Below are 26,194 nucleotides of genomic sequence, written 5' to 3'. Positions count from 1 at the left end.
CGACGGTCAGCCCAGCGGGTTGGGGCGCCTAGCTTTCCAGGAAAGGGGAGGGTTGCGCCCACCCCCTAAATGTGCTGTGGGAGCCTGGGGGCCACCCCCCTCTGAGGCGGAGGCGGGCTTCAGCCACCAGAGTTCCCCAGCCCTGGTATCTGGGGAGGACCCCCAGTGGGTGGGGGGGGGGGGGCAAGCATTTGAGGGCGGGGCCTGGACCCTCTCTTTTCAGCCTGTTTCTCCCTCCAAGCCCACAGGCGCCTGTGGGGACCCCCGGGATGTCATGGTCCCACCGTCTGGCCACAGACCAGGCGGCCTCACGTCACAGCTGCCCGGTCCGATGGGAGAGGAGAGGCCTGCGCGGGACAGGAGCCGCTCTGGACCCCCACAGCCGGGTCCACGCCCCAGAGGGCTTGGGGAGGAGGGCGGGTCCCCTAAGAGGAGCCTGTGGGGATGCGGAAGGGAGGCGGGAGAGGGGGACTGCCACCTCCGAGGGGGGAGAGGTGACCACTTTATTCCCAGGCGAGCCCAAGGGAGGCGTGCGCCCAGGCGGCCGGCCTCGACGGGACGCACAGGGACACACACGCACAGACACATCGCGCAGAGCGGGGCGCCACTCAGACGGTGAGGGAGATGAAGCTGTTGTAGCGCTGGATGTTCCTCTTGAGGATCTCGGAGCAGGGGCCCAGCACGCGCTCGAAGCGGGGCCGGTCCAGCTTCACGCACTTGAGGGGCCCCCGCGCCACCACCGTGGCCGCCCGGGGCCGGTTCAGCAGCAGCGCGATCTCCCCTGGGGGCGAGAGAGCACGTCAGGGCTGCGGGTTCAGGGGAAAAGCAGACCCTCCTGACGCTGGGCTGCATCTGAGCGCGTCTGGAGCGCGTGCTGGGATGTCCTCACGCCAGCACCCGGGACTCAGACTGCGCAGGGGCTGGTCCCGCCCGCGCCCCGCCCTCCCCGGGCAGCGGGTGCCCAGGACGGGCTGTCAGGGTGCCAGGTCTCGGCCAGGCCCTCCCGCAGCCCCTGCGGACCCCGCCTCAGGCCCTTCGGGGGCCCTGCGAAACGGCCGCCGTCCCAGGAGGGAGCGGACCCCCCAACTCACCGAAATAGTCGGAGGGCCCGAGGCGCCCCACCTCCACGTACTCCTCGCTGGGGGACCGGCGCTGCAGGACGGAGGCCGTGCCCTGCGCACAGCAAGGGGACACGTGAGGGTCGGCCAGCTGGGGTCAGGCGGGGGGAGCCCGGGGCGGGGGTGCCCAAGGTCACCCGCGAGGGGGTCCCCTGCGAGGGGCACGGCCCGCATCCCCCCCCCCCACCTAACGTGAGGCGTGGGGTCTGGGAGCCGCGGCCGTGGTCTGGCCGAGGGTGCCTCCCAGACACCACCATCCCCTCCAGCCCGGCTCCCGCCCCCGCTGTCTGCCCGCAGGCGGGGTGCTGGCGGAGTCTGGAGGCACCTCCCAGCGCTGCTCCAAGGTGACCTTGGCTGCAGTCTCAAGGACGCGAGGAGTGTGGCCTCGGGGTCACGCTGCCCCTGCTACACGGCGCGGCACCCGAGCCCCCAGAGGGGACATCTGCGCACACCGGGGCTCGGTGATGGACGCCGGCCTGGGCAGAGCAGCTTGGCGCGGCCACGTTCCACACCAGAGACCCGGCCTTCGGAGGCCGCGGCCTCATCAGCAACGAGCCAGGCCTGTCGTCTGGGGGACCCGGGGGCAGGAGCCTCGTCAGACCCTGGAATCTGCCCCACGTGCGCCTGAAGAGCGGGAGCCGGGCCTTGTGGGGCAGCCCGCCAGCCCCACACGGCCGGTCTGACAGCCTCCGGGGACCCTGGGCCGCTCGGACGGCACCCACCCGCCGTCTCCACGCCGCGCCCTGCAGGCGCACACCCGCGTCACGGCTGAGGAGCCTGGGCCCTGAGGACGAAGTTCCCGCGGCACGGGGGGCCCCCTGCACCCCAGGGCCCTCGGCCCCCGCCGCTCACACGCATCCCCAGCCCACACGGCCGTCGCTGGTGTCCCTGCCGCGCAGACGAGCACGGTTTGTCCCGAGGTGGGCTCGGCGGGCTCACCCTGGCTCACCCGGACCTGGCCTCGTCCGGGCTGGCCCAGTCGCGCCCGGGTTCGTGAGTAACCCCCTCTGCCGGGCTGCAACGGACGCGGTCAGAAGACCCTGCCGATGCCCGCCGTACCTGGAACCTCCGGACCCCACTCTGGCCACGGGCCACTTGGCTGCCAGGTGTCCAGGGTGCTTATGAAGCCTGCTGACAGATGGAGAGGGACCTGGAAACAGGAGGCTGTGCCCCCCGCCCCCCGGGGAGTTTTCGGGGCGCTCCCAGGGCCGGGCCTAGGGACAGGGCCTGCAGGACACACGGCCCCGCGTTGACCCCACGGAGAGGAGCGAAGTCCTGCCCCCACCCCGCTGCCCCGGAGCCAGCGCAGTTAGGTCCGGGATGACAGCGCCGCGAGGACAGCGGCGCTTTTCTTGAGACAACCTGACATTAACCTAATTACCATTCACATGCATGCCTTTTCACTTATATAACGTATGTGCCTTTCATTCCCATTTTAGACAATTTTCCATTTTACATTTGGATCATTTCCTCTTCAGGACCCCAGGGACGGAACTGAAGTTCTAGTTTACAGAATTGCTCAGTGAAACTCCAGGTTGAAAGCATCTGATGAGACACTTCAAGCCCCAAGCGACAGAAAACCCAATTCAAGGTGTGAAAAGGCTACTAAGGGTAGCTGCTCTCGCATGGGACGCGAGGACGCGGGAGGGCGTCAGGGAGCTTACTCAGCCGCCCACAGACGTGTCTGCGCCCAGGCTGGCCGTGCCTCCCGCTCCGGTCACCTCAGCCAGGTCCTCGTGCTGGCACTGCGGCGGCCACCACTCCGCACCATCAGCAGGAAAGCCTTCCGGAAGCTCCCGGCAACCTCCCCTCACACCTCGCTGGCCAGAGCAGGTCACACACTCACCAGCAACTCATGTGATTGGCTCCCGCTCCTCGGGCTCTGCCCCGCCCGCTCAGGACGGCCACCGTTCTGCTTCTCGTTTGTCCCACCTCCCCCCACCCCGCCCCCCTGCCATGCAGACACTTCCCTGCCCTCTGTCTTCTCTGGAACCAAACACATCCCCCCACGGTCCCTGGCAGCATTTGTCTCCTGGTCGCACGTGGACCGGCCCATCTTACGATCGATGGCAGGTTTACGAGATGAAATCTGTTTCCACTGGGATGGACGGAGCTTTCCCACCCGGGACCTTGACACAGGATGTACATGCGCCCATAAGACTGACGTAACAACAGACCCTCCAGGCTGAGCGGCGTGAGGGTGGATGCACAGAAAGGTCCTCGGGGAGCCACAAACAAGCAGAACCAACAGGGAACAGGCCACCCGCTCTGCTCAGTCCTCCCACGTCCCAGGGCTGCAGGAGCGCGTGGCCGCAGGACCACGCTGTCCCCAACCGGGTGTGCGCGGCACCACGCTCTCTTCCCCCTGCTGGCAGCCCAGCCTCAACTTGGGGGGCGTCTGCCACGGACGCCAAGGGGCAGTGGGGCCACGAGAGGGGGGCCATGAGGGACAAAAACCACGCACCTAGGCCGCCCGTGACGACCGTGGGGTCACCCCTTCGCTGGACAGACACTTCCTCGTTCGCCGCCGCAGTGGTTCGGGAGCTGTTCGTTAGCGCAGCCAAGGCTGAGAGGCCACCCGCCACCCCCCCAGCCCTGACACGACGGCAGGACGTCCCTGTCCTGGGAAGGCACAGACACCACGCCCGAGGGTGGGAGCGCGGAGGACGGGTGGATGGACTCGACGGGGCGGGGCCTCCAACCAGCAGGGCCCGGAGTTCCCATGACGGGGGCCACTGGCGTGACCGGCACACGCCCGGGTCTTCCCCTCCCAGGGAAACCATCGCAGCCCTGGAAGAGCCGTCCTGTCCAAGCTCGTTTCCCACACGGCTGCGCAGGCAACACAGACATCCTCAGGGGACTGAGAGCTGGAATTCTGGGGGCTGGAAAAACACACTTGCGAAAACTCTAGGTCATATTTCCCAGATTTCTCACTTATCGATTCTAACCCAACTCTTAAAAATAAATCAGGTCACACAGGAACCGGCCCGGAGGACGCACGAGAAGAATGTCACTGCGGGAGCCCGGGGGAGATGGGGTTACAAAAAGACCCGTGTTCCCTTCACCGCTTTCCATTTTTAAAATTTTTCTACAAAGTCAAAACCCAAATCAACGCTTTGGTTTCGACAACGGGCACACATGACCTTTAAGAGACGGAAACCAGCCAAGGTCGAAGGGAACACGCGCGTCGAAGCAGGGCCTCGGGCTTCCCGCTCCTCGAAGGGGCCCCTCCAGCCTGGCCCAGAGCCCCCCCTCAGGCGATGACACAGCCCGGAGACGTGGTCCTGCCCGCCGGGGCCACAGCCGGGGAGGCAGGGAAGATGGCCTCGCCCTCCCCAGGGACATGGCCCGCCTCCCCTCCTCTGTCCTTCAGGCCATCGCCCACTCTTCCTGCTTGTGTGCCGGACGCTGCCTGAGGGCTGGGGAGCCTGCATGGCGGAGAACGGCAGACACGGGCGCCCCCAGAATCCACACCCTGGTGGGCGTCAGAGCAGACAGGTCCGGGCTGCAGGCCGCGGGCCCCGCCCCCACGGCGCAGCCCAGCGGCGGTGGGCTCAGGGTTGGGGCTGGGCGAGACGGCGCCTGGTGGGAGAGGCCGCAGCCCGGGACGCGCAGCCGTGCGTCACAGCTCGTGTGTGCATACAGCCCAGCGGGCAAGGGGGTGCACAGGTGTGTCCGTGTGAAGGGGTGAACTTGAGCCCCAAGGCTGGCCGCGCAGTGAGCACTCGCTCCCAGATCCCATCGACACCACGTTCAGAGAGAGGAAACACTATTTTATGTAAATAAATAAGTATTTGAAAAGAAACAACAGCACAGCCATAAACGGAACCAGCCTCGCGGAGGTGTGAAGACACACCAGCCCCACCTGAGGTGCCCCAACGAGGCCTGAGCCCCATGGTCTGGGCGGCTCCGAGGTCCAAGCCCGGCTCCGCAACGCGCTGGCCATGGTCAGGGGAAGACCACGCACGCCTGAGCCTCAGTCTCCTCATCCGCAGAATGGGTACACCACCGGCCCCTGCAGACTCGGAGAACCAGGGCGTGCAGGCCCGCAGCAGCACGGCTGTGATGCGGCCGGAAACCGCCCTCGGGCCGCCCTGCTCCCGGCCAGTGGGCGACAGTGGGTGGGGGAGTCGACACGGCTGCACGCTGACTCGTCCAGGACGGTGTACCTGCTGGACTTTCCACGGACAAAGCACGCGTCTTCATGGCAACAGTCATTGCACGTGCTTCTCTCTCCTCACTGGTGCCAGGAATCCCACTCACAGGACCTCGGACTCCACCAAACACGCTCCACGTCTGTCGCGTCCGTGCACGCCTCGTGCCGCGTGCGGACACCGGGAAGCCAGGGCTGAGGTGGCTGAGGACGGGAAACACAGGCCCTCGGGGCTCCTCCAGCCTCCTGAGGAGGCCAAGGGGAGGGCGGGAGACTGTGCTTTTATACTTTTGGGGGGTACATCCCCAACTTTTTAAACTGTTTCTTACATTAATTTAAAAAAATCAGAAAGAAATCAAGGAGGAGGACTGTCAGGGAGACACACAAACTGTTGTAGGGGCGGAGGGGGCGGTGTCATCCTTTTCTGAAGATGCTTCTGTGTCACTGGTCTTATTGCAGCAAGTGACATTTTATGCGCATAATGTTTTTAAATTCATTTTTAAAAAGGCTCTCATCTCTGAACGCAGAAACCCTGAGCTCCAGGCCTCAGTGCCCAGAAGCTGACCTCGCAGCCTCGACAGAATCGTCACACGTAAGATGCTCTTGGGGACAGACGGCAGAGGAGGCCCAAGTCACGTAGCACGCTGACCCAGGAGGTACCGCGAGGGGGACTCAGTGTGTCCGCCCACAGGGGACGCGGTCAGGTCATTTCGGAGCCCAGGAGTGCCTGCTTGGCCGGTGCCGGAAGCCATCCTCACCAGGGAAGGGCGATGGAGGTGCCTGGGCTGGGGCCTACAAGGGGGGGCTCCCAGAGGACAGGCCCCCAGCCCCAGCTCCCAGACAATGAGGCAACGAGGGGGGAGACGTGTGAAGACCCAGGAGCCCCTTGGACTCCTCTGAGCCTCTCAGTGGACATCAGAGCCGCCCGGTGGGGTCAGGAGAGATGCTGACATGCACTGAGGGGACACCGGTGGTGGGGGGGGGGATCTCCAGCTCCTCTGAGACCCGGCACCTGTGCTCCTTGGTATTTCCCCACAGGGTCTGCTTGAAAGGTCGAGTCCCCACAAAAGCCTGCACACGGATGCAGCCTCACTCATAACTGCCAAAGCCTGGAAGCAACCAAGGTGTCCTTCAGCAGGCGAAGGACAGACAGACTGGTCCATCCAGGCAGCAGGATGTCACTCGGCACCAGGAAGAAATGCACCACCAGGCCCTGCGGAGCCACGGAGGAGACGCACGCGTGCATCGCGGAGCAGAAGGCCCCCCCGAGGGAAGGCTTCAGGCTGCGTGATTCCAACCACGTGACCTTCCCGGAGCCGGTGAAAAGCTGGGCACTGGCAGCCAGGAGGGCTGGCCAGGCGAGCAGAGGGGAGGCAGGGAAACTCCTCCGTGTGACCCAGTAACCGCCGGCTGGTCAGCACGCGTGTGTCCAAACCCGCAGAACGCACAGCACCCAGCATGCACCCCACCATAAACTGCGGACGTTGGGCGACGGTGACGTGTCCGCGCAGGTTCAGCGATCTTGAGAGAGGCACCGTCTGGCGGGGGCGGTGACGGCGGGGGAGGCTGTACGTGCGGGCAGAGGTCGGCGGGAAATCCCAGTACCTTCCCCCTCATTTTGCGATGAACCTAAAACTGCCCTTAAAACACAGTCTCCAAGTGAAAAGGACCCCTCTGAGATCCGGACACCCCCCCACTGCGGGGGACCCAGCCCGCACAGGGGACAGAGGTCTGAGTCCGCCGGGACGCGTGGACGTGGGTGCAGAGTGGCTCCCAGCCCAGCCCGGCTTCTGGAAAAGCGTTCCTTCTGATTCAGCCCAGAAGGAAACCTTATCTTCCTGCGACTTTCTGGACCGACCCTGCTGTCCTCTGACACTGACCGAGGCCAGCAGGCACAGCCCTCACTCCCTGGACGGGAGGGTCTGGCACAGACCACGGAAACCTGACAGGAACTAGCGGGACACGGAGACCACGCCGACCCTGCACAGGTGCTGGCGGCCCCAGGCACCTCCCAGCGGGGCCCCTGCGGCTGAGCCATGAAGGACGCTGCCCGGAGGGCAGAGGGCCAGGGCGAGACCCTCAGAAAGGCTCATGATCGAGGAAGGGTCCCAGGACAGGAGCAAATGCCCCAGGCCTGCGGGAGTCCCCTCGGGAGCCGGGAGCCTCAGGGCAGGATGGCTGCTGTCATCCAGCTCACGGGGAAGCTTGGGTAGCTGGACAAGGCGTCCCTGCCCTTGCATGGACGTCCAAACTCCCTCTCCAGAGCGCAGGGGGCGTGCGGTCCGGCCCACCTCCTCCTGCCCCGAAGTCGGCACCGCCCCCACTCAGCCCCCGGCGCCCACCCTCCCACCACAGCTGGCACCCGGCCTCAAGCCTGGTGTTTCTCTCAATGCCCTTCCCCCACCTTCTCCATTTGGAGGACTTCTACTCACATGTCAACACCCAACCCACCGTCACCCAGGGTCACCGCTCCACCTCCCTGGCCTTCCCTCCCCGACGCGGGACCCACGGCCACTCTGTGCCAAGGGGTTCGGAAGCTCTCTCTCCCCTGCACGTACACAGCAAACTGTCCAGCCGCAGCCACTGCCCCCACCCCCCCCCCCAGCACACTGAGCCCCGCCTGGCACGCAGTGGGGGGCAGACGGGCTGAGTCACAAATGGCGGTGACCCTGGATCCGTGCGTCGTGGCCCGTGGTGGTCTCCCTAGAAGTCCGCGAGGTGACTGGGACCTGGGAACCCTCCCCAGGCGTGAGGGAGGAGCAGCGGGCACTGGGATCAGCTGGGAGAGTCCAGGCCAAAGGCAGCTTCGAGACGGGTTGTTTTGCAGTTGCTTCAATGTTGTGGACATTCATAAAAGTCATTTGCAAAGCGAGGAAATACATCCAATCTCGTGTTTCCATGGCAATGCCTCCCGGCTGCACCGCCCACATGGGAGCAGGAAAGGAGGGAAACCACTCTCGTCCAGCTGCCCGCAGGGCCCGGAGGTTCTGCCACGCGTGGAATCCGGCCACGGGGAGGGTTGCAGCAGAGGGGGCCTGAGACCCAGGCCCGGCCCCGCCCACATCCACCTCCCAGGGTTTTCCCGGAGGAAGAGGAGGTCCGGGGATACACTGAGTCTCCGGAGCTGCCGGGCAGCCTGCAAGCCTTGGGGCACCTGGCACGTCTTGACGCATCTGGCCCCTCCCTACCAGTCCCACACGTCCTCTCTCCCTGGGGGAGGCCCATCAGGGTCTGTCCTGCCGGGCACAGCCGGGAACCCCCACGGGTCCGCTGCCAGCGACCGAGAGCTCCCCGGGCCACCGGGTGCTTCAGGCCTTCGGTAACGAGAAGAGGTCTTGAGAACGGCCAGGCCACCGCCGGCCCTGGGGGCTGCTGCAGGTCTATGCCTGAGGGGCCAGGGATGCGCAGGCCCCTCGGGAGACCCTCCGGTGCTTTCTGCCCTCACGTCTGTGAGGTTGACAACCACAGGCCTGCCCTGCGCGGCCGAGAACACGGTCCAAGAGCTCAGGGATCAGGTGGCCGAGGGGCTGGCAGCTCCCACAGCTCCCGAGACAGCTGGAGCGAGCACACAGCGCTCGGAGACAGGGAGCCCCGCCCCCCGGAGGCTCGGCACGGGGACCCAAGGGTCAGGCGGGCCCAGCTCTGCCAGCCCAGCCTGGCTCCCAGACGCGGGCAGGTGTCGTCAGCGACTCACCGAGCGCCCGCCCGTCTGTGCAGGTGGGGTCCCTGCCAGCCCCTCCACGCCTGGGGGACAGCTCCCCGAGCCGCCTGTCACCGGGGCCCACGTCTGCCCCGCAGAGCGGAGGGCTGGTCAGAGGCCCAGCGGAGGGCGGGGGGAAGCCTCGCTCCCACACCCCCAGACGAGGCCCCGGCCCGGCCTCAGGTCTGTGTGGGGGAGCGGGACGCAGCCAGTCCACACGTGGGGAGCCGGCGGCCTGGCCTCGAGCTCAGCGTGGCTGCCGCCTGTGCTGCTCCGACAAAGGAAGGGCAGCGCCAGGCCCGCCAGCCTCAGGGAGACCCGGCCACCACCGCGCTTCCCGTGCAGGGGCCCCGGGCCCTGCCCCGCGCGGCCCTGCGGCCTCAGGGTGGCCGGGGCCCCACCCCCACCTAAGCAGAGGCCTGCCCGTCCCAGAAGAGCGGGAAGGCAGGGGTACTGGCCGGGCTTCTCCAGAGAAGGAGGACCAGCGGGATGTGTGTTTGGAGAAAGATTTACATCAGGGAACCGGCTCACACGCCTGTGCCCCAGCAAAGGGTGGGGGTGGGGCCGGCAGGGAAGAGGGGGTGCAGGGACCCAGGCCACAGGCCAGGGCCGGCTGCAGGGAACCCCTCTTCCTGGGGGACCTCGGTCCGTGTCCTCCTAAGGAGGCCTTCAGCTGACTGGACGAGGCCCACGCTCCCCATGGAGGTCACGTGCGCTACCCAAGGTCAGCGGATGTCGGTGTCAATCACACCTGAGACGCCCCTTCACAGAAACACCTGGAGACCACGCTGGACCAAACGTCTGGGTCCTGAGGCCTGGCCAAGTCGCCCACAAAGTCAGCCCTCGCAGCGGGTCCCAGGGCCTGGGCCCCTCCCGGCACGTCCTCGGGGAAGAGGTCCTCTCCTGTCCCGCCGTCCGTTCCGTGGGCATCACGAGAATGTGGGGTAAGCGAGGCGCCCAGACGCGCAGACGCGCGAGCAGCCTGTTGGAAGGGACCTGCTCAGACGCCCCGGCCGAGTCCGCTAAAGGAGCACGGGCCACGGCGGCACGTCCCACGGCGGCCTCGGGAGAGAATGGGGCTGGCGCGGGGTGGACACCGCGCCCCTTTCAGACGTGCCTGGTGACCGCCTCTGGCCACGCGGGAGACCACGGCTTGAGGCTGCAGCAGCTTCTGAGGCTGCATTTCAGTTCTGAGCCTGTGATGGCCGTGAACCCTGCGGCCCCACCGTGACTTTCCCAATTTGGTTGATCACAGAGGAAAAGAGAAAAAAATCCAAGTTGCCAAGGAGACCACTTCAAATACATTTTACAACGTTGTGAAAACTATGCCGTCCAAGGGAGTTGGGTTACATCCGGGGCCCGGACCATCGCTGCTCCTGTGGCTCCGCCCCCGCCCCTCAGTCAGCGGTGGGGGGGACACGCGGCCACAAAGCTGAACACTCGCGACAGAACCAGGGGTGTCCCCGTCCCCGAACCGCTCTCCCAAGGCCCTGCTCGGACAGCGTTCGTGCAGGAGGCGTCAGGGGCCCCCGGAGAGGCGCCCCGCCCCGCCCAGCACCGTCTGCGGGCGACTCCACAGGGAGCCCGCTGCTCGTGACAAAGACCACACAGCCGTGGCGCCAGGTGCACCCGCGGAGACGGCCGCGGAACTCGCCTCTAACGCCTGTAACGGGTGCGCAGAGCCACGCCCGGCCCGGGAGCAGCGGACGATGCGGCCAGACCGCCACCCCCCCCCCGCCCCCTGAAGGGCGGGGAGGGAGGGACACGCAGGAAACACAAGCCGCAGTGCTCACACCCCCCACGCTGCCCTAGAGACGTGCGGGATGCCTGACACACCCGCACGCGCGCGCACGTTCACGCACACGCGTGCACACCCACACTCGCAGTGAGGGCCCAGCACTCCCGGAGCAAGAGGCCGAGGCCAGGGCAGAGGGGCAGGGGCAGGACGCGGGGCCTCCCCTGGGATGCACCCCCTGCTACCCGCGTGTCCTCAGGGAAGGACGGCCCTGCTGCCCCCTCCCGCCCCCTCGCGGGTGAGGTCCGACTGCACATCCGTGGGGCTCACCCTCAGACCCATCGTCAAGGTCCCCGCGAGCTCTGTGAGGGGCCCCCGCTGACCCCGCCCTGCTCACAGCTTCACGATTTTCCTACCCGTGGCCTTGGACCCAGCCGGGAGGAGGCCTTGGCCCCAGAGAACGACAGATGATTGCGTCACCCAGAGCTGTGCATTCCCTCGGCCTCAAGACCATCAAAACCAAGGCTGCAAACTCAGTGGCCTGCAAGCGTGTCCGGAGCCCGCCAGCGAGGCAAGGGGGCGGGGTTAGGACTGGGGCAACGTGCGGAGCACGTTGGGGGTCCCACCGGCCGCGGCCGGGCAGGGAGGCCGCTCCACGGGGTCCAGGCCCACGCGTTCAGGAAGAAGAGACGCAGGTTTTCATGTGAAACACTTGCTTCTAAAATACGGACGATCGACTCAAACGCTAAAGGACACAACACAGTGCCGGGCGAACGCCACCCCCTTTGCCCCCGACGGCGGCCGCGGCTGCCTCGGGAGAGCACGTGTGACCTTCTGCTGGGACGTCCTCCAGAAGCCACGACAGACTCCGCCATCTTCACGGACGTGCAGGAGGATCTGAGACAAAAACACAGACCTCGAGGGACCACAGCTCCCTCAAAGTCCTGCGCGAAGAGCCCCGGGAATGTTTTGAGGCGAGCCGTCACGTTCACCCCGAGGGCCACTTTTGGGGGAGCGGGTGTGAGCCTGCAGGGTGACCTCTCCGAGGTCACGGCCGGGGCGGGAGCTGAAACGCGGGGTGCGTCGCCTCCCGGGTCTACGGAGCGGAGACCGGGCTGGCCGGAATCACAATTTGTCCGGTCTGTGGTTTTTCCCTTCCTTTCAAGAAACATGATTGCTGGATGAGTCACCCACCCCAGGACAGGAATGCTGCCCGCGGGTGGGTCCCGACGCGGGGTTCCTGCAGAAGCACCCCCAGCCCTGGGGCTCGGGTGGGGACCACGTCCAGCCTCCAGCAGCACTCCCCAGGGCCCTCCTGCCCCAGGCTTGGCGCCGGGACGGGGACGGGGAGGTGACCAAGGGCCCGTCCCCAAATGCACACGGTAAAGCTCTGTGCCGGCCCCGTCAGACCCTCCCAAGATGGCTCTCCTGCCAACCCCACCGCCTTCCAGATCTTTCCTGTGGGGTCGGCAGGCACCGGCCCGCGGGACCCAGAGCGTCCTCGCTGACGGCAGCAGCCTGGAACTCGCTTCTGTGATTTTCAACCAAGACAGTGGCTCCGAGCCCGTGATGTGGGCCACACGTCACCAGGGGTTGAGGCTGTGTCATTTCCTTCCTCCACACCAACCCCAATGCTGGCTGCGCTCTCCCTGCACAGCATGGCGACCCTCTGTGCTGCCGTGGCCGTGACCGGAGTGGCATGCCAGCCGCGAGCCGCGCCCGCGTCTGCCACGCTGAAGGCTCCCGTTCTCCGACAGCAGACTGCGCAGCTGGAGCACGTGCCGTCCCGTGCGGGCAACACAAATTCTTCCCGCCGGGAGGGCCAGGGACGCAGGAAGAGAGCCAAGCTCACATAGTTTCGGGCCTGTGTCATGGGGAGGGTCCCACGGTGAGGCAGCCCCCTCGTCCATCCTGGGGCGGCTGCGGCTCGGCCTCCAGGGACCACAGTCGAGGCGCAGCCCCGGGCGGCGGTGGGGGGGGGGGGGACTTGCCAGCTACGCAGCTGCTCAACCCCATCAGTGACAGGCTGAGCGTGGCCGCCACGGATTACGGCCCGGAGCCAGCTGTCGCTGCGGCGGGGGCGGGGGGAGGGAACAGTGACTCACGCGGGTCCAGGTGGAGGAATCTGGCGGCAATCTTGCAATTAAATTTCTAACCGGAGATCACTGCAGATTCACACGCAGTCGTAAGAAACAGGACGGAGAGAGCCCACGGGCCCTCAGCGTGCACGTTTCCCCCCACAGGGACGCACTTGTCACACCGGGCTCTGACGCGGGGCACCCCCACACCCCGACCACGTCTGGATTCCCACCTTCACCTGCATGCCTGGCGTGTTCAGTCCGTGCAGCATCTGCAAGCGTGTGGGCGCGGGGGCCCGATGCCGCCTCCTAAGAGACCCTGCGATTCTCAAGGGCGAGGACACGTGGTGGTGGGCCTGAGGCCGCCATCCGCAAGGCCGGAGGAAGGCGGCGAGGGAACGGGGTGCTGGGCTCAGGGACGGCCGGGCCCCGGGCGAGGGGCGCGTGCAGGCCAGGCGTCCCCCACCCCCACCAGGCGGCCTCCCCGGCCGGGGGCCCACAGCGCCCGCCCCACGCCCAAGCCGACTCACCTCCGTGATGATGAAGAAGTCATCCCCAGGCTCGCCCTGGACCACTATCTTCTCTCCGTCTTCAAACTGCACGGGCTCCAGGGCGTCGGCCACGGTCAGGCGTTCCCACTTCTCCAGGGACTCTGTAGCGGGGAACGGGGGGGTCACGGGGGCCAGGAAGGGTCAGGCGGCCAGCTCCCCACCCCAGACAATCTCAGAAAACACCCGCACGGCCCGCCCCAGGGTGACGAGGCTTTGCCACGTCACAAGAGTGAACAAGACAGAACGCAGCTTTCTGTGCGGGAAGCCTGGGTGTTTTCGCAAGTCAGCTGGGCCCCGGGTGCACACGGCTGAGCGGGCGGACAGGGATCCAGAACTGGGAGCGATTCTGACCCACATCACAGCGCTAACGTAAATGACAGGCAGTGGATGTGGAGTCTAAGCTAACGTAGGATGAAATGCTTTTGTTATCTTCAAAAGAACAGAGCTGCCTGTATTTTTGCAAACAATATAATCACAGCTCAGCACTAGAGCTTCCAAGGGGTTTAAATAATTCAGAGGCCCAAGCACTTCCCTGTTCGTAACACACCATTCAGCACCACTCAAAGAGCCCACAACTGCATTTCCATCGTGAGAGAGAGGCGCAGTATCCCTCCCATTATTTCAGGTCAGAACACTTCATCGCAGTGGCAAGTTTCTCTCTGACGCCTGCAAGTGCTGTGTCTTTCCAGTCTTTCTCACGCCTTTCCTTCCCCGTCGTCATCCACCCTTAGCCTCAGGAAGGAAAAAAATAATAACATGCTTCTTTTATAAGAAATTAATGATCGCCTGATTGTTTCTTCTTTGGCCAAAGAAACTTTCCTGGCCTGCACTTATCAGATGCACTTATGTAGGTCAGCCGCTAAAAATACAAAGCAAAGCATTTATTTTAGATCTCGGTTAGGAGGGGGATTTGTCTGCTTGAAAGCTCCTGCCAGGGCCGCACGCTGAAAAGGACACGCTCCCGACCAACCCCGGGGCCGGAGCGGATTCCGGCAGGGTCGCCCCGGCCAGCGGCTGGTCCGCCAGCCGCGGCGCTGGACACGGGCCGCCGGGACCCGGCCCCGCCCCTCGCGCCGCGGCAGGTGCCTCTGGGGGGGCGGGCTCCGCGCTCAGGAGGAAGTCGGCAAGGCGGCCGGGGACCGCCGCTTGCTTCCCCTCCAGGGTGACGAGAGGCGTCTGCCCTCACAGCCTCGGGCCGAGGCGGCCTCTTCCTCCCGTCGGGCCAGCAGGTTTCCTACCACATTCGAGACCTGGAACGTCCTGAGGTCTGAGGGCCGGGGCGTCACTCCTGACGCCGCAAATCCGGGGAGAGCACTGTCGGCCCTCGTTTCTAAGGCGCGCGCTTCGGGGGCACTTGCACCGCCTTCAGATCCCTGGGTCCCAGGTCCGGAGGGTCAGCCCACGTGGGAAAACAGTGACCAGCCGTGGGGGCCGCACCCAACGCCGCCCTTCTTGCTGGGGGTGGGGTCTCCACACGGCCAGGGGAAATGGCGGAAACCCCGCAGAAGGCACCCCCACAGTCAGCTGCAGCCACGCCGGGGGAGGACCACCCTCGGGGCCGATGCTGCTGGAGGAGGACGGGGACCCTCGGGTCCGGCCTCGCGGCTGCGGAGCCCAGCTCTGCGCCCAACCCCGGCTGCCCCCACCTCCCCCCGCCCCCTCACACCAGCCCCCGTGTCCCTAACTCCATGCGGTCACGTCCTTCTGTTTGTAATTTGGTAAAAAATAATCAGAGAAGTAGAAGGAACAACACAAGCCGCATCTGTCCACATGAAACGACAGGGACGCGTGGTCATGTTTGCTCAGCGCTGTTCCTCGCACGCACATCACGTTACTGACAAAACCACGCTTCTCTGCCTCAACCTGAGTTCTCTCTCCTTCCCCAGAGGCTGTGACTATCAACGATTTGGTGGAAATTTTTTTTTTAACCTTAAAGGGTTTGGTGAGTTCCCTCCCCATCAGCGGTCTTATGCCTTTACTGTAACTCAGCTTCGTAAACACAGCACTGCACCGCCAAGACCGTGCAGACACACAGTCGTCCATGCCGTCCTCTGTGCCTGATGCGCGTGTTGGCGTGTGTGGACGTGCGGAGGGCTAGCCCACGCGTCCCTGCAGCGTACGCCTGCACCGCACGAACACCCAGGCACGCGGCCCTTCCTGCGATGACAGATTCTAGGTTGTTTCCACTTTCTTGTCGTTGTGGGAACTGCTGACATGACCATCCGTGTCGGTGTCTCTCTCTTTTTAATTAATTACTTATTTTTTTTATTGGCTGCGTTGGGTCTTCGTTGCTGCACACGGGCTTTCTCTAGTCGCGGCGAGGGGGGGCTGCTCTTCATAGTGGTGCACGGGCTTCTCATTGCAGCAGCTTCTCTCGTTGCGGAGCGCAGGCTCTAGGCGCTGGGGCTTCAACAGCTGCAGCACATGGGCTCAATAGTTGTGGCTCACGGGCTTTAGAGCGCAGGCTCAGTGGATGGCATGCATGGGCTCAGCTGCTCTGTGGCACGTGGGATCTTCCTGGACCAGGGACTGAACCTGCATTGGCAGGCAGATTCTTAACCACTGGGCCACCTAGGACATCCCCCTGTCTCTTTTTTATTAAGCATTTTTTTAACTGAAGTACAGTTGATTTACAATGCTGTGATAGTTGCAGGTGAACAGCAAAGTGATTCAGATTCATATATATATAATTTTCATATGCTTTCCCCTTATAGGTTATTACAAGATACTGAATATAGTTCCCTGTGCTACACAGTAGAACCTTGTTGGTTATACATTCTATGTACAACGGTGTGTATCTGTTCATCCCAAACTCCTATCTTATCCCTCCCCCCTCTCTCCTTTGGTGACCATAAGTTTGTTTTCTATGTCTGTGAGTCTCTTTCTGTTTTGTAAATTAGTACATTTGCATCATTTTTTTAGATTCCACACATAAGCAATGTTATGCACTTGTCTTTCTCTGTCTGACGTACCTCAGTCTGATCATCTCCGGGTCCATCCACGTTGCTGCAGATGGCGTTATCTCATTCCTCCTCACGGCTGAGTAATGTTCCACTGTACACACGTGCCACGTCTTCTTCATCCAATCCTCTGTCGATGGACGTTTAGGTGGTTTCCATGTCTTGGCTGCTGTGACTAGTGCTGCTGTGAACATCGGGGTGCGTGGATCTTTTCAAGTTATAGTTTTGTCTGAATATATACCCAGGAGTGGGATCGCTGGGTCGCACAGTAGCTCTATTTCTAGTCTCCTGAGGAACCTCCATACTGTTCTCCGCAGTGGCTGCACCAGCTTACATCCCCACGTGCAGTGCAGGAGGGCTCCCTTTTCCCCACACCCCTTCCAGCATGTGTTGTTTGTAGACACGGTGATGGCCATCCTGACTGGTGTGAGGTGGTACCTCATTGTAGTTCTGATTTGCATTTCTCTAATAATCAGAAATGTTGAGCATCTTTTCATGTGCCTGTTGGCCAACTCTATGTCTTCTCTGGAAAGACGTCTATTTAGGTCTTCTGCCCATTTTTTGATTGGGTTGTTCGTTTTTTTTGATATTGAGCTGTGTGAGCTGTTTGTATATTTTGGAAATTAATCCCTTGTCGGTTGCACCATTTGCAAATATTCTCTCCCCGTCCGTAGGCTGTCTTTTCATTTTGTTGATGGTTTCCTTCGCTGTGCAAAAGCTTTTACGTTTAATTAGGTCCCATTCGTTTATTCTTGTTTTTATTTTCATTACTCTAGAAGATGGAACCAAAAAGATGCGTTTTATACTATCCAGTCATACGTATAGGTCTTTAATCCATTTTAAGTGTTTTTGCATGTGTGGCATTAGAGAACGCTCTAGCTTCATTCCTTCACGTGTAGCTGTGCAGTTTTCTCAGCACCACTGACTGAAGAGGCTGTCTCTTCTCCTTGATGCCCTCGCACCCCCGGACCTGCACCTGCTGCTGCTCCTCACGCTGCAGGTTCTCAGAGACGGAGGCTAAGCCCCCCTCACCGCCTGCACCCAGGAGTCCGGCCTGGGGTTGTGAGGCTGTGATGTTCCCCCAGGAGCTCCCCCGGACGGGTACTTCCCGCAGCTCCTGGGGCCTTAGCACTTAGCTGTCACTCACTTCCCCAAGCGGGACCCCCTCCCCTGACCCTAACGGGAGCCGCCAGACACACACCGACTCATATTCCAGCGGAACAAAATGACCCAAAGTTAAAACCCTCACGGGCCCCACACGGGTGCGGTACACGTGCAGCGTCCTGAGAGTTCTCCTGGGCGGGCTGGTCCTGGACCACCCGTCATCGTCAAAATGCTGCCAGCCTTCTGCTGGAGGGAACCTTGCTGACGCTCCTGACGTGGAGGGAAACGCGGCCCCAGGACGAGAAGAGCGGGGGCCCAGGAACCCCCCCGAGGAAAAGCCAAAGAGAGACGCTCAGCACCCGTGGGCCCCGTCACGCACTCCCAACAGACCAACGTGGAGAGAGTGGCGCCCAGAGGGGAGCTGGACACACAGAGCACGGATGGACGCAGTGCGTGTGCGTGCGTGCGTGTGTGCGTGCGTGCGTGTGTGCGCGCATGTGTGTGGACGGGTGCACGGCACAGGTATGAGCACGCGTGTGCGTGCATGTGGGCGTGTCCCACACATGCACAGTGTGTGGAAACGGCTGGGCGGGGGGCACGCACCCAGGATGGAGACCTTGCTGAGAAACTCCTCGTACATCCTGCGCTTCCTCAGCGTGCTGCCCTGCGGGAGAAGGACACACAGAGAAACAGGTGCTGAGAAGGGCTTCGCGCCCCAACCCCTTCCACGCTCCCAAACTCCCCAAGTGAGTCTGAACTCCTGAAGGGAGACCCTTGGCACATTCCACGTCCCGGATGCCCCGCAAAGGGCCAGGGTCTGAGCGGCTGCTGCCGTTCGAGGCCCAGACCGCCCCTCCCCTGCCCCGGGGTCTCCGTCCTCACGGCACACGTGAGCTAGGACCTCACCCAGACCTACAGGATGGAGAGGAGCCTGGAGGCCTGAACCTTGAGGGGGTTCAGAAGCCCTGGGTTCAAATCCCACTCCTCACGTGGTATCTACACGCCCCGAGCCAGATACCCCCTCTCTGAGCCTCAATTGCTCATCCGGACGATAGGGAAGCTTAATCCCTGCCTCAAGATTCTGAGAAAGTTACACGAGCAAACGTCGCTCACCTGACACAGTGAGGGGACCCCAGCGCCCCAGCTCCCGGCCTCCGCATCTGCTCACTCCCCCTCAGGGCCGGGCCCATGCCAAAGGGGCTGCACGTCTCGATTCCAGAATCCAGGGGGTTCCCAGAGACACCCCAGGGCCCCTCCATCCGGCAAAGAGCCCCCATAGGGCTGGGACCCAAGACCAGCTCATAACTGAACCAAGAGGGCGTAGACGGGGCTTCTGCACCACTGGGTGGTGGCCACGGAGGGAACACGGCGTCCAGGCGGTCAGTGGCAGGACCTAGGGGTCCTGTGTATCCCCGTGTGGCGGGTCTGGACGCCTGAGGTGACAGCACGCTCAGCTCAGCTCAGCCCCCCGCCCCCCGCCCCCGTCCCACCCGGCCGAGCCGAGCCGTCTCAGACCCCACTAGCCCTAGAAAGGCATTTCTTTTGAAAAATAATTTATATTCACGCTGACCTCCCAGCAGCTACGCCCACCCGCTGGAATGCAGGCGTGTCTGCCCGCGAACCTAGACATGAAAGCTCCGCACAACTGGCCCATCCATCTCCCGCGGCAGGAGGACAGCTGGAGGCGGCCGCCCGGGACCCCGGGCAAGGGGACCCACCTCCAAGGCTGGCCAAGGCGCCTCCCTTCGGGGGCTCTCCTCCCGGGATGAGACGGCCGAGGAGGCCGGGAAGGGAGCCCCACTGTCCGTTCACGCACCACGCAGGTATCCAGGGGGCTGGCCCACCACCTTGGGGGGCTCTGCAGCGTCTGCCAGAAACCCCAAAGTGGGCTCTGTGCCTGCTGAGGCTGGGGCTGCGTACGCTCCTGTCACGGGCAGGGGCCTGCCCACGGCCACGGCGGGGCGAGGGCCGGGCGCCTGGGGCCCTCGTCGTGACGGACGCTCGCAGAGGACCCACGCGGGCCGCAGGGGGCGGGCCTGGGCCAGCTCAGCTCCGCCATCTCCCCGTCACCCGCAGCCACGGCTTCCTCCTCTCTGTGCCGCCGCTTCGTTGGGCCAGCGTGAGGAGCAGAGACTGCAGGGAAAGACGGTCTGCATCCCCCAGCCCAGCTCCACCCACGCGGGGGGTCCTCCTGCTCCAGCAGCTGCCCGTTCGTCACACGCCCACCCCTCCCCTGCCCCGCGGGACCCAGCCCGGCGCCCCCGTCCGATCCCGGACAGATGGGTGGGGCGGACGGGTGGGGCAGGGAGGGGGAGACAGCACGGCCCACGCCCACCTCACCGCCGGCTACGGAACCCGGAACCTCCCCCCGGGGCTGCGTGCGGCTCGAGGCCAGCCCGGAACCCCAGCGCCCAACGTGCGGCCCCTTCTCTGCGCCCGCCGCGCCGGGGGCAGCGTTTCGTCCTAAGACGGGAACCTACGGTGTCTGCACAGGCCAGCACCTCCCCCATCCAGTCCCCCCGCAGGGCCTGGCCGGCCCCCGGGACAGGCTGGGGACCCGCATCCCGGCGGGCAGCAGGGCTCTGGCCGAAGCGCGCACCCTCGGACGGCATCACCCGGGGCTCCGGGTGGCCTCCTGACCCCTGACCCCTGAGTGCAGCGTTCACGGCGGGTCTGACCATGGCGGGGCACAGCTCTGGGGAGGGTGTGAATGCACATCAGGTGAGACGACCCTCCCACCCGGACGGACCGCTCCGGCCGCCCTCTCCCTTACACGTTAGATCCGACTGGCCCCGCAGCCACGAAATGAAACCCCCCCGACCTGCCCTAGCTCCCACAGGAAGGGGGTCCCGGGCCTCCACGGCCCCACGTCGCGGATGGGAGCCAGGGGCCCAAGCAGACGGGGTGGGGCCTAGCCCTGCAACCCAGGACTCGGTTCCAGGGGGGCTCGGGCTGCCCCAGGCAAGTGGGGCTCTGGAGACCCCAGCCCAGCCTCCGCGACAGGACTCTACACGCGCGGATCCCAACGCAGGGGCTCATGTAAGATTCAGGGTGAACAAAAGGCCCTGACGCGTGAAAGAAAGAAGTCCGGGGTGCTGGCCCCTGCCTGGGGGCCCGGAGGGAGGGGAGCCCCCGTCCTGCTCGGGGACGGTGGGCACAGCTGGCCTTGCCCACCTGTTCCTCCGTCTATACCACGTGCAGCCGTGGAACCTCCCGCATCAGACGTTCTGGGATTCAGAGGTGGGTGGTCCTCTCCCTGGAGACACCACCCGCCCCCAGCCCACGTCCCCCACACGTGTCCAGCTCCGGGTCCACGCATCGCACGATGGGCACAGCTGAGTCCACCGAAGCCGAGGCTGATGCAGAAACGGATGCCGTCCGCGGACACTCCCTTCTGAGTGGGCCACACTGTCATTTTCTTCCTGAGACGCAGGGGCTCCGCAGGCTCCCAGCACAGCCGTGGCTATTCTTATGCCCAGGGATCCAGAATTAAAACAGGACGCGCCAGCTGCCGCGGTGGTTTGGGAACGTCCCTGAATATAAGGTTCCAGCCACAAGAATCCCACAGGCAGGGCCAACTCTGCGTGGATGGTGGCGGAGAAACAATGGCTTATGCAACGGGCCAGGTGTGTCCCGAGGAGACAGGGCGGGGAGGGTGCCTGGGGCGCCTCCCACACAGACAGCGGACTCTCCGGAGAAAACAGGAACGGGCAGGGTCAAGGCCAAAGAGGCAGAGCGTTCCAGGAGGACTCACCTCACAGGCAGGGCAGGGCAGTGCCTCCGGGCACCACGACAGTGCCCGGCTCGCGCCCAGCGGGTGACCCCAAGTGAGCGGAGGATGAGCAGCACGAGACCAGTGCCCCCAGCACGGAACCGACCCCTCCCTGCCTTGCGAAGGACCAGGCAGTACGGTGAGGCATGGCCGCCCAGCAACCCCTTCTCCCTTGTCCCCCTTTGGAGAAGCCCCCGGGGCACAACCTGCTCTCCAGGCTCAGCTGGGACTGAGCGCACAGAGCCTGTCCTGAACACCCCAGGTCTCCCTCCCCCAGGGCATCCCAGACCACAGCCCCCCCCCCGGAAACTGCACCCACCCAGGCTGGTCTTCGGGAGACAACCAAGGCCCAGAGGGCACGTGGCTGCGGCACGTCCAGCCCCTGGGTCTTCCGGCCACGTGCCCACCTCCATCGCCGCCCTGCAGCTCCCAGGCCCACCGCAGCCGGCCCTGAGCAAACACTACGGCCAGCCCTCAGGGTCTGCCCTCAGCAACGAGCCTGCCGCCGCCCACGTCCTCCAGCACCACCTCTGACCAGCAGAAAAGCACCAGGCCCAGCGGTCACCACGGGCAGGCACGGAGTGTGACTTCCCCGAGGACGGGCCTTCAGCTCCCAGGGGCCTCTGCCCAGGCACCTGGGGCCACGAGCGGACCTGCCCAGACCAGTGTGACTGCCAGGACCTCCCTCCGCCCGTCCCGAAGCGGGACACGTTTCCCCTCACCCAGAAGGCCCCCAGGTGCAGGGCGGCTCCTGCTACGCCTCTGCCCGCACTCCTGCAGGGGCTCCCAGTGCACCCAGAGTCTGAATCCAGGTCCCCGCAGGGCCTGTGGGCCCACAGGACACAGCCTTCCCACCACCCCACCCACCACGGGATCCCAGCATCCTCACCGTCTCCCCCGGGTCCACAAACACACCGGCCAAGCCTGCACCCCAGGGCCTTTGCACTGGCTGTTCCTACTGCCTGAACACTCTCCTCCCGCACAGCCAAGGGGTCCCTGCTCCTGGCCTCTGCTCCATGCCACCTTGTCACAAGGGGTTCTCAGGGAGAGGGTCTCAGGGCTTCCTATAAAACAGCAGCCCCCCACTCCCACCTCTGCCCCTCTCTGCTCCATCATTCTTCACGGAAACTGTCACCAGGAGGCGCACATTTCCTCCATCGTCTCCTCTACCAGCACGGCAGCCTCCCAGATCCCTGACGGGTCCCCGCACCTAGAACCAGACAGTGAGTGTGCAGGACAGACACTGAGCGGGCACGGGAAGGTCCTGCCTCCTCTGCCTGGGAGGGGCCTTCTCAGTGCGCGAGCTCATCTCCGGAGCCTCCCGTGAACACCTGCCCCGCTGCAGCCGACAACCCCACGGCAAGCCTGCAGAGGTGTGTGCACCTACCCCCACGCTGTGCCAGCTGAGGAAGGAGCGGGCTGCACGTAAGAAAACCTAGAGGGACAGTCCCCAAGTAAGGAAGCCTAGAGGCCAGCAGACTGCCCGGTACTGCGGTCCCACTGTGCCATCAGAGGCCGGACTCCTCTCAGTGATTCACTCCACCACCTTCGGGAAAGTCACCTCATGGTCCAGAATGGCAGGTGGAGCTCCAGCCATCGCAACCACATTCCAGACAGGTGTATGGAGCATGGGGAGGAAAGCAAAAGGGGATTCCCCAGCTACCTGCCTGCCTTTGGGGTAGCGTTCCAGAACACCTCCTGACACTCACCACCCATCTCATCCCTACTCATCACCCCCACCTAGAGACAACCAGGGTTCCCTCAGGCATCAGACTCATTTGGCTGCCCTCCCGGCCCTGGCAAAGCCTCCATGCAGGCACCACCCACTCACCATGAGGATGCGCCGGTAGCTGTCCCGGTCGATGCCCCAGAGCTTGAGGTCCGTCTTGGCCTTCACGGTTGCTGCCCTGGGGGTGCCGTAGATGAGGGCCAGCTCCCCGAAGCTGCCGCCTTCACTGATGCTGGTCACCCACTCTCCATTCACATACACCTTCGGGGACAGAAGGACAGCGTCACGGGGACAGAAGGACGGCGTCACAGGGGCTGGGGTCACCCACCCTCCGTCCACATACATCTTCGGGGACAGAGGGACGGCGTCATGGGGGCTGGGGTCACCCACCCTCCGTCCACATACACCTTCGGGGACAGAAGGAAGGCGTCATGGGGGCTGGGGTCACCCACCCTCCGTCCACATACACCTTCGGGGACAGAAGGAAGGCGTCACAGGGGCTGGGGTCACCCACCCTCTGTCCACATACACCTTCAGGGACAGAGGGACGGCGTCACGGGGGCTGGGGTCACCCACCCTCCGTCCACATACACCTTCGGGGACAGAGGGATGGCGTCACGGGGGCTGGGGTCACACTGCAGCTTCCTGCACGGGGAGCCCTCCGTAGCACCCCCAGGAGGGCATGTGGCCACCACAGCCCCCAGATCCTTGCAGACGGGCGGAACTCGGCTCTGCCCTGCCCAGGCCCAGAATCAGCCAAGGCACCCACCTCGCGCCCAGCCCTGTGCAGAGCCGAGGCTGGACGGGCACAAAGGCAGAGGCCCTCAGCCGTCAGCGCCGACGAGCCCGGCCGGGCCCCAGGCGGACGCACCGCTCGGGCTCCTGGTCCGCAGGAGAGCAAGTCCCATTGGCTCCCAGGTCAGCCTGCGACGCAGCTCCTCCCCGACTAGAGACAGGCCGCCCGCCTGGGCCTCAGGTCCCGCGACTGCACACCAGGGAGTCATCGCCCGGCGATGCTCGCACCCCACCTGTGCTGGCCCCTCCACCTTGACCGCTCCGTTCACAAGCTGCCCTCCCTCCATCCCTACCGCCCAAGGCTCCGGGGAGCAGCCCGGCCCCTCGCCCGCCTCCGCGGGCAGGCCCCGCGGCCCGGAAGGGGCCAGGCTTCCCGCGTCTCCCCGGGGCCTCCCCTCCCGGCAGGCAGCACCCAAGGGCCTGGGCCTGTGCCTGCGGTCAATGGGAGCGGAGGCCGGCGCCGAGGGCCGAGCCCAGAAGGCGGACAAGATCCCCTTTCAGCCTGGGAGGGCGGCGCCCCCGCACAGTGTCCCCGCTATGCAGCGGCCGCACGTCCGCATCGGCAAGAATGGCCTGGATTGTTTATTATGCAGATGCACTTACTATAAATTAACACAACCACTGTTCATCCCCTCGGTGTCAATGAGCTTAAAGAATGGCTCCCATTGGCAAAAAGCGTGCATGCCGGGACAGAATGGATCGCGAGGACTCATGGAAGCAATTCTTACGGGATGAATGACTCATTCTCCTGCTGATGACTGCAGCACAGAATCGCCAGGCTGCGGGCCACCGCGCAGGTGATGGCTGCAGACGGTGTGAGCGAGGGCAGGGAGAAGGGCCCGGCCTGCCCGCAGTGTGTCAGAGGAACGGAGGTGACAGTGTGCAAAGGACCCGGGGTCTGTGCCCCTGCTCCTGCCCGCCCAGCGAGCCTGCACGGTGCCCCCGCCAGGTGTCGGGGAGAAGAGACACCAGCCTCCACTCAGCAAGGCCCGTGAGGGGTCAGGGCGACGTCCATCCTTCCCACGAGGCAGGGAGTATGTCCGCCCGGCTTTGTCCACGGAGAGCATCCCTGGAGCACCCCCTCCGGTCTCCTCAAAGGGGACCAGAGTCCGAGGAGGGGCCGTCACGGTGACCCGGGCACGGCTGGGCTGGCACCGGCTCCCCTCACAGCTGGTCCTCCCTTCCCAGGGCTCGTGGGTTTGTAAAATCCTCTCTGCGTTGGGACAACTCACAAACCCTAACCTGCACGACACCAAGCGTGCACGTGGGCTCTCCCACCACCCAGGTTTCCAGGCACCAGGAGCTCGCGGGGCCCCTTGTGGGCTCAGGTGCTTCAGGTAACCGCGGTGCAGCTGAAAGGAATCCCAGCACGTCCTCTCGTGCCAGCCGAGTCGGAGCCCTGGGGTGGGTCCGCGCTCACGGCCACACGGCCGTTACTCGGGCCACAGGTGACAGATGCCGTCAAGTCCCAGCTCTGATTGCGAACCTGCTGTGAACCTTCTCACACGTGACGAAGTGTCCTCGTTTCTCACGGGTGATGCGGAGGGTGGGGGGGGGGGCGTTGGCAGCATCACGGGCTATCCAAAAGATCTGCTAAACACCCTGTCCCCGGGTGGTACCAACCGGCCCCTCCCTGGCGCCCACGCCTGTCCCCTCGGTGTCGAGTCACCACAGCGATGTGGGCTCAGGGGACCGTGCATCTCGGGTCGGGAGACTCGCTGGACACACGGAGCCTGGGGAGGGTGTGCGGCCGCCGTCCTCACCTCCGATGAAGAAGGAACCGCAGCCTCGGAGGGCTGCCGGGGGCCCGGCCACCCCATCACCCGCCAAAGAACACGGGGGCCCCCGGGAACAGGCCAGCTGGCTCGGCAGGGTGACCAGCAGCACCTCCCGCCCCAGCGTGCGTCCCCGAGGAGCGGGCAGGCGGCTGCCCTGCAGGGACACGCAGCCGAGGGCACCTGGGCCGGAACGTGCCCCCAGGGCCGTGAGGACCCCTTCCTCGCCGAGGCCCTGACAGCGTCCTTGGAGGCGTCAGAGGAAAGCATTGTGCGGAGCTGCAGGCGGGCCGGGGCCGCCCCACGGAGGACAAAGGGCCATCCTTCTGGGGACACTGGCCTCTGTCACCACGGCCGCGCGGCGCCGGCCCCACCCCAGCTGGCACGCGGAGAGGCTACTTCGTGCTCTGTTTCATTTTTGTTTTTCTTCTAAAAGAAAAGCGGCGGAGGCCCCACTGGGCAACACGTACGCCCCCAGCGCTGCCGCGGCTTCTGCGGCTGAACCCAGAGAGCCCACCCGGCTGTTCTTCGTTCGTTCATTCACTCGCCACCCCCGTGTCACCCCCGGCACCCCGGGTGCCCTGCACACCCTAACTGCTGGGTTCAGCAGAGGGAGGCTCGTGGACTCCTGTTCACGGGGGCGCACCGACCAGCCGGTCAGTAACCATCACGCAAAGGGAATCGTCGTTAAAACGAGCTGCAAGCCCTGAAGAGAACGAGAGGA

The 26,194-nt window shown here is 64.5% G+C and overlaps 1 protein-coding gene across 7 annotated transcripts in view; it reads right to left on the bottom strand.

Annotated features, from left to right (window-relative positions):
• Positions 1–559: 559 nt before the first annotated feature.
• Positions 560–26,194, bottom strand: part of PRKAR1B (protein kinase cAMP-dependent type I regulatory subunit beta) — an 80,361-nt gene continuing 54,726 nt past the window's right edge. For 5 of the 7 annotated variants that reach the window (XM_057749184.1, XM_057749188.1, XM_057749187.1 and 2 more), the window contains 6 exons: positions 23,003–23,161; positions 18,003–18,063; positions 13,315–13,436; positions 13,024–13,140; positions 1,092–1,173; positions 560–781 (listed from right to left, as the gene is read on the bottom strand). In XM_057749184.1, coding sequence (XP_057605167.1) covers positions 609–781; positions 1,092–1,173; positions 13,024–13,140; positions 13,315–13,436; positions 18,003–18,063; positions 23,003–23,161 — 714 coding nt within the window. In that variant the 3' untranslated portion in view covers positions 560–608. The remainder of the gene's footprint in view (positions 782–1,091; positions 1,174–13,023; positions 13,141–13,314; positions 13,437–18,002; positions 18,064–23,002; positions 23,162–26,194) is intronic. The other 2 variants (XM_057749189.1, XM_057749190.1) reach the window with 1 other exon arrangement.

Source organism: Hippopotamus amphibius, chromosome 9, assembly GCF_030028045.1.
Source record: "Hippopotamus amphibius kiboko isolate mHipAmp2 chromosome 9, mHipAmp2.hap2, whole genome shotgun sequence".
Lineage (NCBI taxonomy): Eukaryota > Metazoa > Chordata > Mammalia > Artiodactyla > Hippopotamidae > Hippopotamus > Hippopotamus amphibius.
This window is presented reverse-complemented; position numbering and strand designations above follow the sequence as displayed.